The sequence below is a fragment of the Sinocyclocheilus grahami genome, unplaced genomic scaffold (genome assembly GCF_001515645.1).
Source record: "Sinocyclocheilus grahami isolate Dianchi unplaced genomic scaffold, SAMN03320097.WGS_v1.1 scaffold320.1, whole genome shotgun sequence".
Lineage (NCBI taxonomy): Eukaryota > Metazoa > Chordata > Actinopteri > Cypriniformes > Cyprinidae > Sinocyclocheilus > Sinocyclocheilus grahami.
In genome coordinates this window covers 630,838-644,035 of record NW_015505499.1, presented here as the reverse complement: position 1 = coordinate 644,035, position 13,198 = coordinate 630,838, and the positions used below count along the sequence as shown (strand labels likewise).

The 13,198-nt window shown below is 35.9% G+C and overlaps 1 protein-coding gene across 1 annotated transcript in view; it reads right to left on the bottom strand.

The window, feature by feature from the left end:
* Positions 1-1,078: 1,078 nt before the first annotated feature.
* The window catches only part of LOC107602156 (carboxy-terminal domain RNA polymerase II polypeptide A small phosphatase 1-like), a 28,848-nt gene continuing 16,728 nt past the window's right edge, over positions 1,079-13,198 (bottom strand). The window contains exons 3-7 of the mRNA XM_016294571.1: positions 9,835-9,936; positions 7,521-7,577; positions 4,438-4,530; positions 2,894-3,079; positions 1,079-1,756 (exon numbers count right to left, since the gene is read on the bottom strand). Of these exons, the coding sequence (XP_016150057.1) occupies positions 1,628-1,756; positions 2,894-3,079; positions 4,438-4,530; positions 7,521-7,577; positions 9,835-9,936 (567 nt within the window). The 3' untranslated portion in view covers positions 1,079-1,627. The remainder of the gene's footprint in view (positions 1,757-2,893; positions 3,080-4,437; positions 4,531-7,520; positions 7,578-9,834; positions 9,937-13,198) is intronic.

Sequence of the window (13,198 nt, the reverse complement as noted above, 5' to 3'; positions counted from 1 at the left end):
TTTTAAGAATCAAATAACACTCAAGCTGCTCTTTAAACTTTTATGAATAACAAAATCTTTTTTTTTCTCCATGGCACAGCACTATTTTCATTAATATCACAAATACAGAGACGGCAAATGTTTCGCCATCACCAAATCAATTTAAAAAGTCAAACACTGAAAAATGGACAAAACACCAGTATTAAAAACCATAACATCATCTTTCCACACTCTCTCCCGGACACATGAACATCACCGTTATGTCTCGAAACATCAATATTGGCACTTGCAAAACAATCAACTCAGATAGTGCTGAGCAAGTATACGATCCCCATAAGGAAAACCGTCCATATTAAATGGCAACTAACAAGAAGGCACGTCAACTGCACATTAACAGGGGCTCTCCAGTCCACCGTACTGCATGCCTACGCCAATGCCAAAATCACTTTCTCAATGAACCATCTGACAGCTTAGTGATCTAATGGAGAGTTAAGGCATTACAAGTCGAACATCTGTTTCCACTGACAAATCAAGATTTGATTCCAGTATTCTTTACTCGTTTTGATTAATATAAACACACAAATGGCATACTGTTATGAATTTAAAACTATACAGAATCAGACAAACTGATTTCGTAAATAAGACCACCTTGATATCGTCTGACAAATTTTTGCTACAGTCATTTTAAGGCCACGGTGAATGACCTCGCATTAGACAAAATAAAGCATACTGTATATGATTCAAAAGTTACATTAGCTTAACCTTCGGAGTGAAACGGGCCGTGGGACACAACAAGTGCCGGACCAATTTCCCTTTCTTACATCTGTTGCTTTGTGAAACTTGAATTTCAAGTGCTGGCTGATTGCATCACGAGTCGTTCTTATCTGATTTAGAAATTGGAGGAGGAAAAGAAAAAACACGATTTTTAGAAAAATAAAGGGATAATGAACGCTTGTTTTAGAGTCCAATAAAGCTGGCTAGATAAAGACAGCATATTATTCCATGTGATTGCCATTTATGGTTTTGTCCTTACTTGAGATCTTGAAGTAAACTCATTGAACACAGGGAATGAGGGAAGTTTAACGCAAGATCATTATTATTCACAATGGTGATTTTTATTAGATTACTGTAATACAGTACTTTTTGCATAAACAAGCATAAATTAAAAGTCGTCCAACAAATACAACCATAATGTATAAATACAATACAATTTAAATAATATATATATATTTTTTACACATTACAGTAAATATAAGTTTGCATTATGGCAAAATTTCGAGGGAATGTGCTTAGTTGTCAAAATAATGTCACAAAGGCATAAAAAAAGCATCCCTTTCATTTTCTTTAAGCAAAATATAATTTCTATTATTTGACTTCAGGGTGAAATATGCTCTTGCTCGCTTTCCTGAGATTCACGCAATTGAGTGTTAAAACAATCCGCTTCTTATTTTATGCACGTAATAGCTAAAGCAGTCCTTCACAGTTCTGTCATTCGACTTCTTTTTCTCGATCAAACATCATGTGATTGGAATTCGGGGTAGGTGATGAGGACTGAGCTAGTGGCTGGTCCTGTTAGGGGGAAGCAGTGTGGTGCTCCGAGCCCAGCAGCCTCCCTGGCCCCATAGTGACAGCTGCCCTTAGTGTCGTGCTAGCTAGTAGTCCTCTGCTGCTTCAGCACAGTGTAGACATTATCCACTTTACTCAGTCTCTCGAAGAAAGGGATGAGATCCAGCAGCTCTGTGTCAGACATGTCATCAAACCAGGAGGCTACAGGTACCTAAACATGACAGAGAAGAGTTTCTGTTCAAAAAAATGATACAAGTAGTGGGACAAAGCGACAAACAATTGACAAATAAATTCTCAGAAGGTTTAGCAGGCTAAGTACTGCGCATAATATATCGTGAGACCCAAAGCAGTTATATGTGCAAAAGAAGAAAGGAAGGCAGTTAACGCACAGCATTGTCTGGGTGGAAGATGTAGGAGGCTGGCGAGTTGTCCACAATGATGACTTTGTTGAGATCCCTGCCTAGACGGCTTAGGTCCTTGACGTAATTTCCACGGTGGAACACACAAGATTCCCGGAAAAGACGGCTTCGGAAAGCTCCCCATTTGTCCAGCAGATCCGAGACGGGATCAGCATACTAGAAAAACAGAATGCCGGTAATGTGATGGACACGGTTAGACAGAGGGGCAAAAAAAGTGTCAGTATCAAGAACAAAACATGGTAAACACCTCTCTAAAATATAGTGTGATTCTAAGATTTAAGTCGTTTGTGATGACTAGATAAAGAATACAAATAAATCTATAAATATTTGCACTACCAGTAAAAAGTGTTTAATGTTTTTTTAAAGAATTCACTTCTGCTCACCAAGCCTGCATTTATCTGATTCAAAATACAGCAAAAACAGTACAATTTTGACATATTTAAACTATTTAAAATAACAGTTTTCTATTTGAATATATTTTAAAATGTAATTCATTCCGGTGATTTCAAAATGAGAATTTTTCATTACTTCAGTCACATGATCCTTCAGAAATCATTCTAATATTTTGATTTGCAGCTCAAAAAACATTAATTATTATTATGTTCAAAACAGCCGAGTTGAATTTGTTCAGGTTTCTTTGGTGAATATAAAGTTCAGAAATAGAAATCTTTTGTAACATTACATGTCTTTTTCATCACTTCTGATCAATTTAAAGCATTCGTGCTAAATAAAAGTATTAATTTCTTTCACAGGAATAAATTACATTTTAAAAAGAGTGTCTGTTAAAACTAATATGAATACTCGGACAAAGCGACAAGCAACTGACAAAAACTCACACAAGGTTTAGCAGGCTAAGCACTGTGCATAATATATCATGAGACCCAAAGCAGTTATATGTGCAAAAGAAGAAAGGAAGGCAGTTAACGCACAGCATTGTCTGGGTGGAAGATGTAGGAGGCTGGCGAGTTGTCCACAATGATGACTTTGTTGAGATCCCTGCCTAGACGGCTTAGGTCCTTGACGTAATTTCCACGGTGGAACACACAAGATTCCCGGAAAAGACGGCTTCGGAAAGCTCCCCATTTGTCCAGCAGATCCGAGACGGGATCAGCATACTAGAAAAACAGAATGCCGGTAATGTGATGGACACGGTTAGACAGAGGGGCAAAAAAAGTGTCAGTATCAAGAACAAAACATGGTAAACACCTCTCTAAAATATAGTGTGATTCTAAGATTTAAGTCGTTTGTGATGACTAGATAAAGAATACAAATAAATCTATAAATATTTGCACTACCAGTAAAAAGTGTTTAATGTTTTTTTAAAGAATTCACTTCTGCTCACCAAGCCTGCATTTATCTGATTCAAAATACAGCAAAAACAGTACAATTTTGACATATTTAAACTATTTAAAATAACAGTTTTCTATTTGAATATATTTTAAAATGTAATTCATTCCGGTGATTTCAAAACGAGAATTTTTCATTACTTCAGTCACATGATCCTTCAGAAATCATTCTAATATTTTGATTTGCAGCTCAAAAAACATTAATTATTATTATGTTCAAAACAGCCGAGTTGAATTTGTTCAGGTTTCTTTGGTGAATATAAAGTTCAGAAATAGAAATCTTTTGTAACATTACATGTCTTTTTCATCACTTCTGATCAATTTAAAGCATTCGTGCTAAATAAAAGTATTAATTTCTTTCACAGGAATAAATTACATTTTAAAACATATTCAAATAGAAAGCAGTTTTTTAATAGTAAAAATATTTTACAATATTACTGCTTTTGCTGTATTTTGGATCAAATAAAGGCAGGCTTGGTGAGAAGAAGAGAATTATTTAAAAAACGTAAAAAATCTTACGGTTCCAAAACTTTTGAATGGTAGTGTATATTATATAATATATCTTATATATACATATATATATAGAGAGAGAGAGAGAGAGAGAGAGAGAGTTCAAATAAAAAAATTGTGAATATGACTAAGATATAAGATGTATACCAAGGCACATTAATACAGAAGATATGTATAGAGTAAAAAAAACTAAAATAAATAAATGACTAAGATATAAGATATATATCAAGATATAGTAAGATATATTGAGAGAGTGAAAAGTAAAAAAAAATTAAATAAAATAATCAATGACTGAGACATAAGATATATTAAAATAGAATAAAGAGGATATATATAGAGGGAGAGTAAGAAGTCATAAATTTAAAAAGTCAATGACATTAAGGTATAAGATATTAAGAAATATATTTTTTAAAAATGACAGCAAAACAATTTACAAAAAAACCTATGAAATATCTATGAAATCAGATCAAATAAATGTATTAACCTGTATTTTTGTTACAGGTCTGCACAGAACCTTGTAACATCTATAAACTGATACATACTGTAAGTGCTGTTAAATCCTATTTATTAATAAACTTAATACTGAATACCTTGCATAGTGCATTAGCATTTATTACCTTGGCTAAGCTTGCAGTGAATAACACGCACTCGAACAGTTCCCCCATTCGTTTGAGGAACTCATCAACATGAGGTCTCTTCAACACGTACACCTACAGAGACAGTTCAAATATGAGTCATTCCTGCAAAGGATTCAATGCAGCTACTATCTGAAGGGTTAAAACCAGCATATGAGAAAAACCGGTGCTAAATCAGGTCACAGTCATGAAGACACATTACTAAATAAATAAGATTTATATTAGCCTGCATCTTGATATGATGCTTCATATAACGATGACTTTTATACGATCGTAGAATGATAAACCCTGTTTTAAGAGACGCAATAAAACGGGTTGTTTTACTCTAACAACTAGGTCAGCCAGGCTCGTTTATGAAGCTGGTGGTCTCATTCCTGAACCAAGTCATCCCGAATAGGCTTTCCTGACATCACAAGCCTATCCTGGATTACTTGAAACAGGCCAAAGCCTTGTCTGTCAGACGTCTTCAGTCTCGTGGTGTAACTGGGGCCGTTGGCCTTTAAAGGGCCAAGGCACCATACTGTCTTTGCCCGAGAGAGCAGGAGACGCACTCTGGGGAGAGATTGATGGCCAGTGACTTCTCAGAAGCCAGTCAGGGTTTCTCCATTTCGTCAGGACCCAGAAATAGCCACCTGCTGCTCTGACCCATCAGCGGAGATGGCAACGCTACTGTCAGGTAGCACAACCGAGTTAAGCGGCAATACGTAAACAAGAGAAAAAGTTTCAACACTGTGCAACAATAGACAGACAAAATAATAGAGGTTACAGGTTAGTTTGGACTGTGTGATTAATGAAGCTTAACTATATCAATTATTTTTTTGATAATGTAATCTCAATTGTTAATTCTAATGAACAGAAATTGCATTAAAATAAATACTTATTCTGTGTGGGACAACAGTACGCAGTTTTTTTTTACAAAGAAAGCAAGTAACAGGAAAATATGACAATGCTCACATTATAATCAACAAAACCGTCAGTGTTTCACACACTAAGAACAGAAGTGAAACATAACACGTTCATCTAATTAGGATGAGTAATGACAGGCCTACAGACTTATTTAAAACCTTATAAGTCACCACTGCAGTCATGCATATAATGGGCTATGATTGGCTACAATTCCCATCCATTGCCAAAACATGTACATACATTATTTTGATTGAACACTGTAATCAAAGGATTTCAACCTGGAGTCTGTGAACACCAAGGAGTTAGTAAAAGTGTTTTAGGGGGTCCGTAGAAAATAAAATACTAAATGTATTTTTAGGACTGGGAGTTATCTGTAAAACTGCTCTCAAACTATAAAAAGCACCAAACAAATATGAAGAAATGCTTATTTCCAGGTTTATACATCTAACATTACCTCTCAAAGTGGGTAGAATTTTTCTTATTTTTCTCCTGTACAGTCAGAATATAAGACTGTATTCTGTATATATAATATATTTTTGTTACAATTACATTATTTATATATGAAGAGTTCATTTGCAAAACCGATAATGCCATTTTTTTTTTTTTTTTTTCAGAAATCACGTTTTTTTTATTGCGCATTCCAAGTAATATCAATCAAACTGAATTTGGGTTGTTTTGATTAAGTAATAATAACTTTAATTTACAAAATTTAAGTTAATTGAAAGTATGGGTTTTTTTACATATTAAAAGTTTGTTTCATAGCAAAAGCAGATAACTCCCAACAGTCGTTTTTTGGCAAAAGCAGATAACTCCACATTTCATGTTTTAGAGTAAAAAAAAAACACTTGTTTAATCTTTGTAATTTCCTCAGATGATAATGTAGATGCCTGACAAACGTTGTTGTTGTTGTGATCATAAACTGTATGGATGTGATTACACGCAATACACGGAGCTTTTCCCTCACCACTGTCTGTAACGCGCTGCTTTTGCAAGGTTCCGTGAAAATGTTTCGCTTTTATTTTCCTTTTTCGCCCTGAAGAAGCTATCACAGGTTCATCAAGTTTGTAGAAATGATCCATCCTCGATCACTTTTAGTCAGCTTTGATGAAACTCCTCTCAGCTAGCACGTCTTTTCAAAGTGAAAGTAGCCTTGTCACCTGACCTGAATACAGCGAATGTAGATGCCTGACAAACGTTGTTGTTGTTGTGATCATAAACTGTATGGATGTGATTACACGCAATACACGGAGCTTTTCCCTCACCACTGTCTGTAACGCGCTGCTTTTGCAAGGTTCCGTGAAAATGTTTCGCTTTTATTTTCCTTTTTCGCCCTGAAGAAGATATCACAGGTTCATCAAGTTTGTAGAAATGATCCATCCACGATCACTTTTAGTCAGCTTTGATGAAACTCCTCTCAGCTAGCACGTCTTTTCAAAGTGAAAGTAGCCTTGTCACCTGACCTGAATACAGCGAGCTGATTCACTAAAATGGACTTATCGGCTTCTGTACTAAAACAACAAGGATGCTTGTCGGCTTCTGCAGTAAAACGTGAACTCTCGATGCCTTGAAAGTGGACAAAACTGGCTTTTTTGACAAAACGTGTTTAGGGTTCAGATCGCCCTATATGTGGAGAATAATGCACAGCATTTTTTTATTGGCAATTTATCGGTTTTTACAAATTAACTCTTCATATACACACACTTTTTATTTATGAAAATGTTTATTTTAGGAAGCAGGTTGTTCAGGGTGTCATCACATTTCGAGGAAATTGGAATTAAAATTGGCAACTTTCATTATTGAAACAGCCTGGCTTTTTTGACAAAACGTGTTTAGGGTTCAGATCGCCCTATATGTGGAGAATAATGCACAGCATTTTTTTTATCGGCAATTTATCGGTTTTTACAAATTAACTCTTCATATACACACACTTTTTATTTATGAAAATGTTTATTTTAGGAAGCAGGTTGTTCAGGGTGTCATCACATTTCGAGGAAATTGGAATTAAAATTGGCAACTTTCATTATTGAAAGTTATAATCTTGATCTTTTTTCCCCAATTGATTGTGCAGGCCTACAACAGTTTCACTTTCATACATAGCCTGATTTTCAACTCATTAGTTATTTATGAACACCCTTTGTATGAGAACAGGTTATGCTCACCTGATGTACTGTCCCATCAATTTCCACTGGAATGATAAAGTCAGCATTGTTTACCGGCTAGGAAGAAGAAAAAAAAAAACACCAAAATTGATTGAACCGTTTCAGGCAGAAGAAAATAAGTTAAATCTATATTGCAGGTGACTGGATTAATGACTGACAAGATGTTATTGAACATGATGTGTAATCACCCAACAGGCTCCAGTCATTATTTAGACCATTGCTACAGAACCTGAGAGTGCTCTTTAGATAGGTCTAGAAATTCAATCTCAAATGTTGAGATAATCACGTTTATGTGTTACAGAGATGTCAGGACAGTGTGACCTACATTCACAAATGTGGCATGAAGTAACATTATGCTGTCTTGTGCTAAAAGATCACACTTGTTTTAATTCTGACTCACTTTGAAAGGATTTCACCCCATACATGAAAACTGTCATTATTTATTCGCTCTCAAATCATTCCAAAGCTGCATACTGTTCATTTTCAGTGGCACGCAAATGAAGATTTAAAAAAAAAATCTTTACTTAGCAATTTATAATGACCATAGCTGGTAAGCTTAAAAAAAAAACATAAATGTTGCCAAGACTTTGCAGTATTCTCAGTCTACTAAACCCATATTCTATGAACTGTTGCACAGTACAAAGCACCACAAAGACTCTTCAAAATAGTCTCCTTTTGTGTTCCACAGAAAGAAAAAAATAGCAACATGCAGATTTGAAACATGGGGGTTAAATAAATAATGACAGAGTTTTTGGATAAACTATTTTTAAACAAACAGCTTATATTTAATACACTCAATATACTTCATGTTGACTTTCTGATTGCGAGTAGTCAGAGTCATTAGAACAGTGTCGCTGCTGACACTCCCAAGAGGAAAACATTCCTTTTCTACTTGGCTTTCCCAAATTGTGCACATAGCACATTTATGATGTCATGCAGCGGGAGAAAAAATTTCTTCCATAAAGAGTCAAATCAGGGAATGCCGCATTTCTCCGGAAAAGTGCATGCATGCTTGTAAAAACAAACAGTAAAGGCGCCATTAGACAGAATCATTGAACCAAAAGTAGCATACTGCACTTTCTCGAGACAATTTGATGCTTTCCTCCGGCTCAAATAAGCTTACTTGTATTTACACTGGCACAATCTCTGCTAACTCTGAAGATCGGAAAATAACTTGTGTCTGGTATCTAAAAAGAGTGGAGTCAATTTAGCAATAGATGACACTTCATATTGTGTTCTTAGTTGTTAAACATATTGTGACAGACATTGCAAGTGTTCTGTAACAATGCAAACATTATTTACATTATTACATTGCATAAGAACATTACACTGGTTCAAACGGTTGCATTATGCCTGCAAAAACATTTACATGCAAGAACAGATTTAAACGATACTGGAAGTGTGCTTCCTCTCTGTTTGTATAAAAAGGTGACTGTTTACAGTAGAAGTCACTTAAAAATAAGAATCTAAAACAGTAAAAATGTTCATTAGAGCATTCTGCACCACTACTGTCTGTCACCAATTCTTATTTCAAAAATTAATATAATTGTATTATGTATAATTAATAAACTCCATAGACTCAAACATGTTCCCTCCCACCAGCTGTGATTGGTTGGACAAACAGAAATTCTGATCTCAAACTAACGCCATTGGTTGAGTTTATGCTGCTGGTTAGGCTGCTCAAACAAACAAAGCAGTGTTTTGATAGCATCGCAGAGCCACAATTTTTACACTTTTCAGGGAAATCAACTTACTTATACTTGCCTATGCATATTAAAGGGATAGTTCAATCAGAAATGCAATTTCTGTCATCATTACTCTCTTTTATGTCGAACCTGTAAGACTTGCTTTCGTCTGCAATAATATTTTGAACAATGTTTCAACTGCTGTTGTCCAAATAATCAAAGTTAGTGGTGTCCAAAACAACACTGGACCAAACTGACTATCACTGTACAGACAAGAAACACTGAAATTATATTTATTTTGAGTACTGAAGAAGCAAGCAAGTCTTACAGGTTTGGAACAACATGACGATTAGTGAGTAAATGATGACAGAAATTTCCTTTTTAGGTGAACTGTCCCTTCAAGCCCGAACAGGAGAACATCAGATAAATGACACACTTCAGCTTTAAAGTGTATGATGTGAATGCATGCAATGGTGTGAAATATCTATCTATAACATTTGAGTCAAGTGTATCCCATATCCATGAGATGATTAGCTGGGCTATATAACAGCACATGTGATATATAGTTAATTCACACCGGCTGCGAGCTATAAAGTAATGGAAAAAGATGGCTCAACACATTGACTTACCTTGAATGAACTGTGGACTAGTGTTTCATCCAGATCAATGACTACACAGATCTTCCCTACATCTTTAGACTTTATCTGTGGAAGAAGTGGTTTGGCTGGGACCTGTAATAAACATTTCAAGGACGCTGGTAAATAAGTAGCCACGTTGGCATTTACAACAAGAAGCTATTTTACAGTAAAAAATACAGTATAGGCTCTTATGTCACAGACATTAGCATACAAATAAAGACTGGAATTGCATGTCAGCTATACAAAACAATTGATTATGTTTTGTATCTTATCATTATGTATCTCTAGTCTGTTAGTAGAGAAGAAATTTAGTTTTATGAGTAATATATGTAGGGCTGGCTGGTGTGACGGTATGTACTGTATGATGGACAGTAAAATGTGTCAACTGGTAAAGATTTTATTTGATATTCTATACCTTTGCCTAAATATTTATTGGTGGACAGGGTTGCTTCATATTATTTAGAGCTACAAAGTCACATGGAAAAATGCAAAACACGAAGCATGCATGGCGTGTCTATAATTTCAAGAAAACTTTAAAGAATTATCGGTTTTGGAATACTAGTTTAACTGTTTGAGTTTTTTGTTTTAACTCCGGTATTAGACAATGTCGCACTTTCATTTGTTATTCCAACAAAATAAAGAAATATTAAATAAAAAAACTATTTGTCTTTACCAAATGGTTAATATATAAACAGTTTTTCCATTGAACTGTGGGGGAAAAAATTATTATAAAAAAATAAATAACTATAATACAGCATATACACTACCGTTCAAAAGCTTGGGGTCAGTATACATTTTTTAAAGAAATCTCTTGCTCACCAAAGTTGCATTTATTTGACCAAAAATACAATAATATTGTGAAATATTATTACAAATTAAAATAACTGTTCTTTTAATATATTTTAAAATGTAATTAATTCCTGTTAGAGCGAAGCTGAATTTTCAGCATCATTACTCCAGTCTTCAGTGTCACACAACGCTTCAAAAGTCATTCTAATATGCTCATTTGGTGCTCAAGAAACATTTCTTATTATTATCAGTGTTGAAAACAGCGGTGCTGAAACCAAATTTGGTACTGACTTAAACCAAATATTTTCTAACAGTTTAAGTCTTTACTGTTATTTTTGTCCTTGCTGAAAAAAAAAAGTATAATTTTTTTTTTTTTACAATTTCACTGACTCCAAATTTTGCACAGTAGTTCACAATTAACATTATGCAAATACACCATGGTAAATCTTTGGTCATACAGCCTAACCCAAACAGGGTGTATTAGTTATAGACATTAGTATCCATAAGGGGGCATAAGGTAGCTCTTTTAGCACTAGCATTCTATAAGCAGAGGACGATCAAGTGACTGACTGCAGCTGGGATGGGATTGCAAAGCTGCTGGCCAACCAGTTCTTCATCAAAAAGTACACAGTGCACACACAGTCTGAAACCGACTCTGTCCTACGTTTACAGAACGAGTATCTCAAGACCTGCAGGCTCTTCCGGATTCATTACCAAGTCGGAGAGTGTACAGATGACACTGATTTAAATAACATAACATATGACATGGAATCAGAATCCAGCATGGCATCTTATTTTAGTTCTGTTGCTACTGACTTCATACTAATTAAAATGTGAAGCAAAAACCAAGATGGCAGGAATGTCTGGCAACTCAAAACAGACTGAATGCATTCTTTTACAAGCAAAAAGTTTTGACATTGAACTATCAAATTCATGCATAGGCTTTTCAAAACATGCTAAAATAAATTAGCAAGTGTCTCCCCTAAGAAAAAGGTACCTGATCTATGGGTGGAAGACAGAATTCACAATCACAGTCCTCTGGGTACTCTTCATCTTCAGATACATCACTCTCCTCATAAGAATAACTCTGTTCACTGCTTTTTTGGTCGGACTTAAATAACATGTCTTGTTCAGATGCTTCACTTCTTGCAACTTGATGTATAAGTTCCTCTAATTTTTCATTATTCTGGTTCTTCTCAGACAGACCATCTGTTCCAGGAGGATGAAGGAGCCCAGAGGTGTCTTTTGGCTCACTATTGGCCTCTTGCTGACCATCTGATAGCCAAAAAGTGCCATTCTCTGTGTTTGACTGCTCCTCAAAGGCGCAAGAGACCAGTTGATCAGCAGTTGGGGTCTCTTTACCTACATCACATTCCTCAGAACATCCCACAACATCCTCAAAGTCAAACAGGGTTGTTTCTTCATCTTCAGTAGTTTCAATCTCTCCACAACAAGGTCCATGAGCCCCCTCAGTTTCATCAAAGTCAGAGTGTGTCTCCTTGTTTGCATCGATTTCAACCACAGAACTGAGATCTTGTACGTTTTCCGTGTTCTCAGAACTGTCCTTTTCGATTAAATCCTGACTGACCTCATTTTCCAACAATGTACTTTCTTCAACAGGTGATTCCAAAGTATCAGCTCCTTGAAATGTGTCCTTCACAGCACACAATTCTGTGGAATCTCCAGATACACTGTCAAAAGCATTTTCAACGACTTCAAGTCCACAACCTTCAACAGCTGCAACACAGGACACTTGCATATCAAAAAGGGGTTCAGCAACCTCTCCATTTCTGTAGCAAAGTTCATCATCCTTGCTCTCAGAAAACAACGAGAAGCATTCATCCATAAAACCAGGCCCATAATCTTCAGTTTCATGGACCTCATCTGGTTTGGCACATTCGTGGATTTGACCCGGGTCAACTGGGAGTCCAACAGCTACAGCTTCAGCATATGTTTTACTGCTTTTCTTTCCGGTCACTTGTTGCTCAGAATCAATCTCACACTCTTCTTTACAAGCATCTAAACCTTCCTGTGTATACATACCAAAATTCTCAGCGTCACCTTCATCAGGGTACTCATCTGGCTGTAGAATTTGAATCAAGGACTCATCATCCTTCGTTAGATTTTGCGTATCACATGGTTGATCTGAGAAGATTTCAAATGATTCAGACTCAACAAAACTTTTGAATGATCCAGCTTCAGAGCTCCCTTGACTTTTACCATCCATGCAGTCACCATACTCCTCCTCACTCAATTCATCTGAAGAACCTGCTGCTGTGGTCACTGCATCCAGGGAGATGTCCACATTTGAGTGGTGTTCAAACCTTGCCTCCTCATCATCAGCAAGTTGAAAAGATTGAAGAGTTTCATCATTACAACATTTCCCCTTCTCCAAGTCGTCACACTTTCTACAGAGCTTCCTACAGTTGTCTAAAGCTTCAAGTTCAGGGATTTCTGCTTCTCCATTTGACTCACTGATTTCAGCAGCAGGACTTGCAATCTCCTTATTATGCCTCAAAAGATCAGTAAGAAATTGAGAAAGCCACCGAGCCTCAAAGGTTTCCAT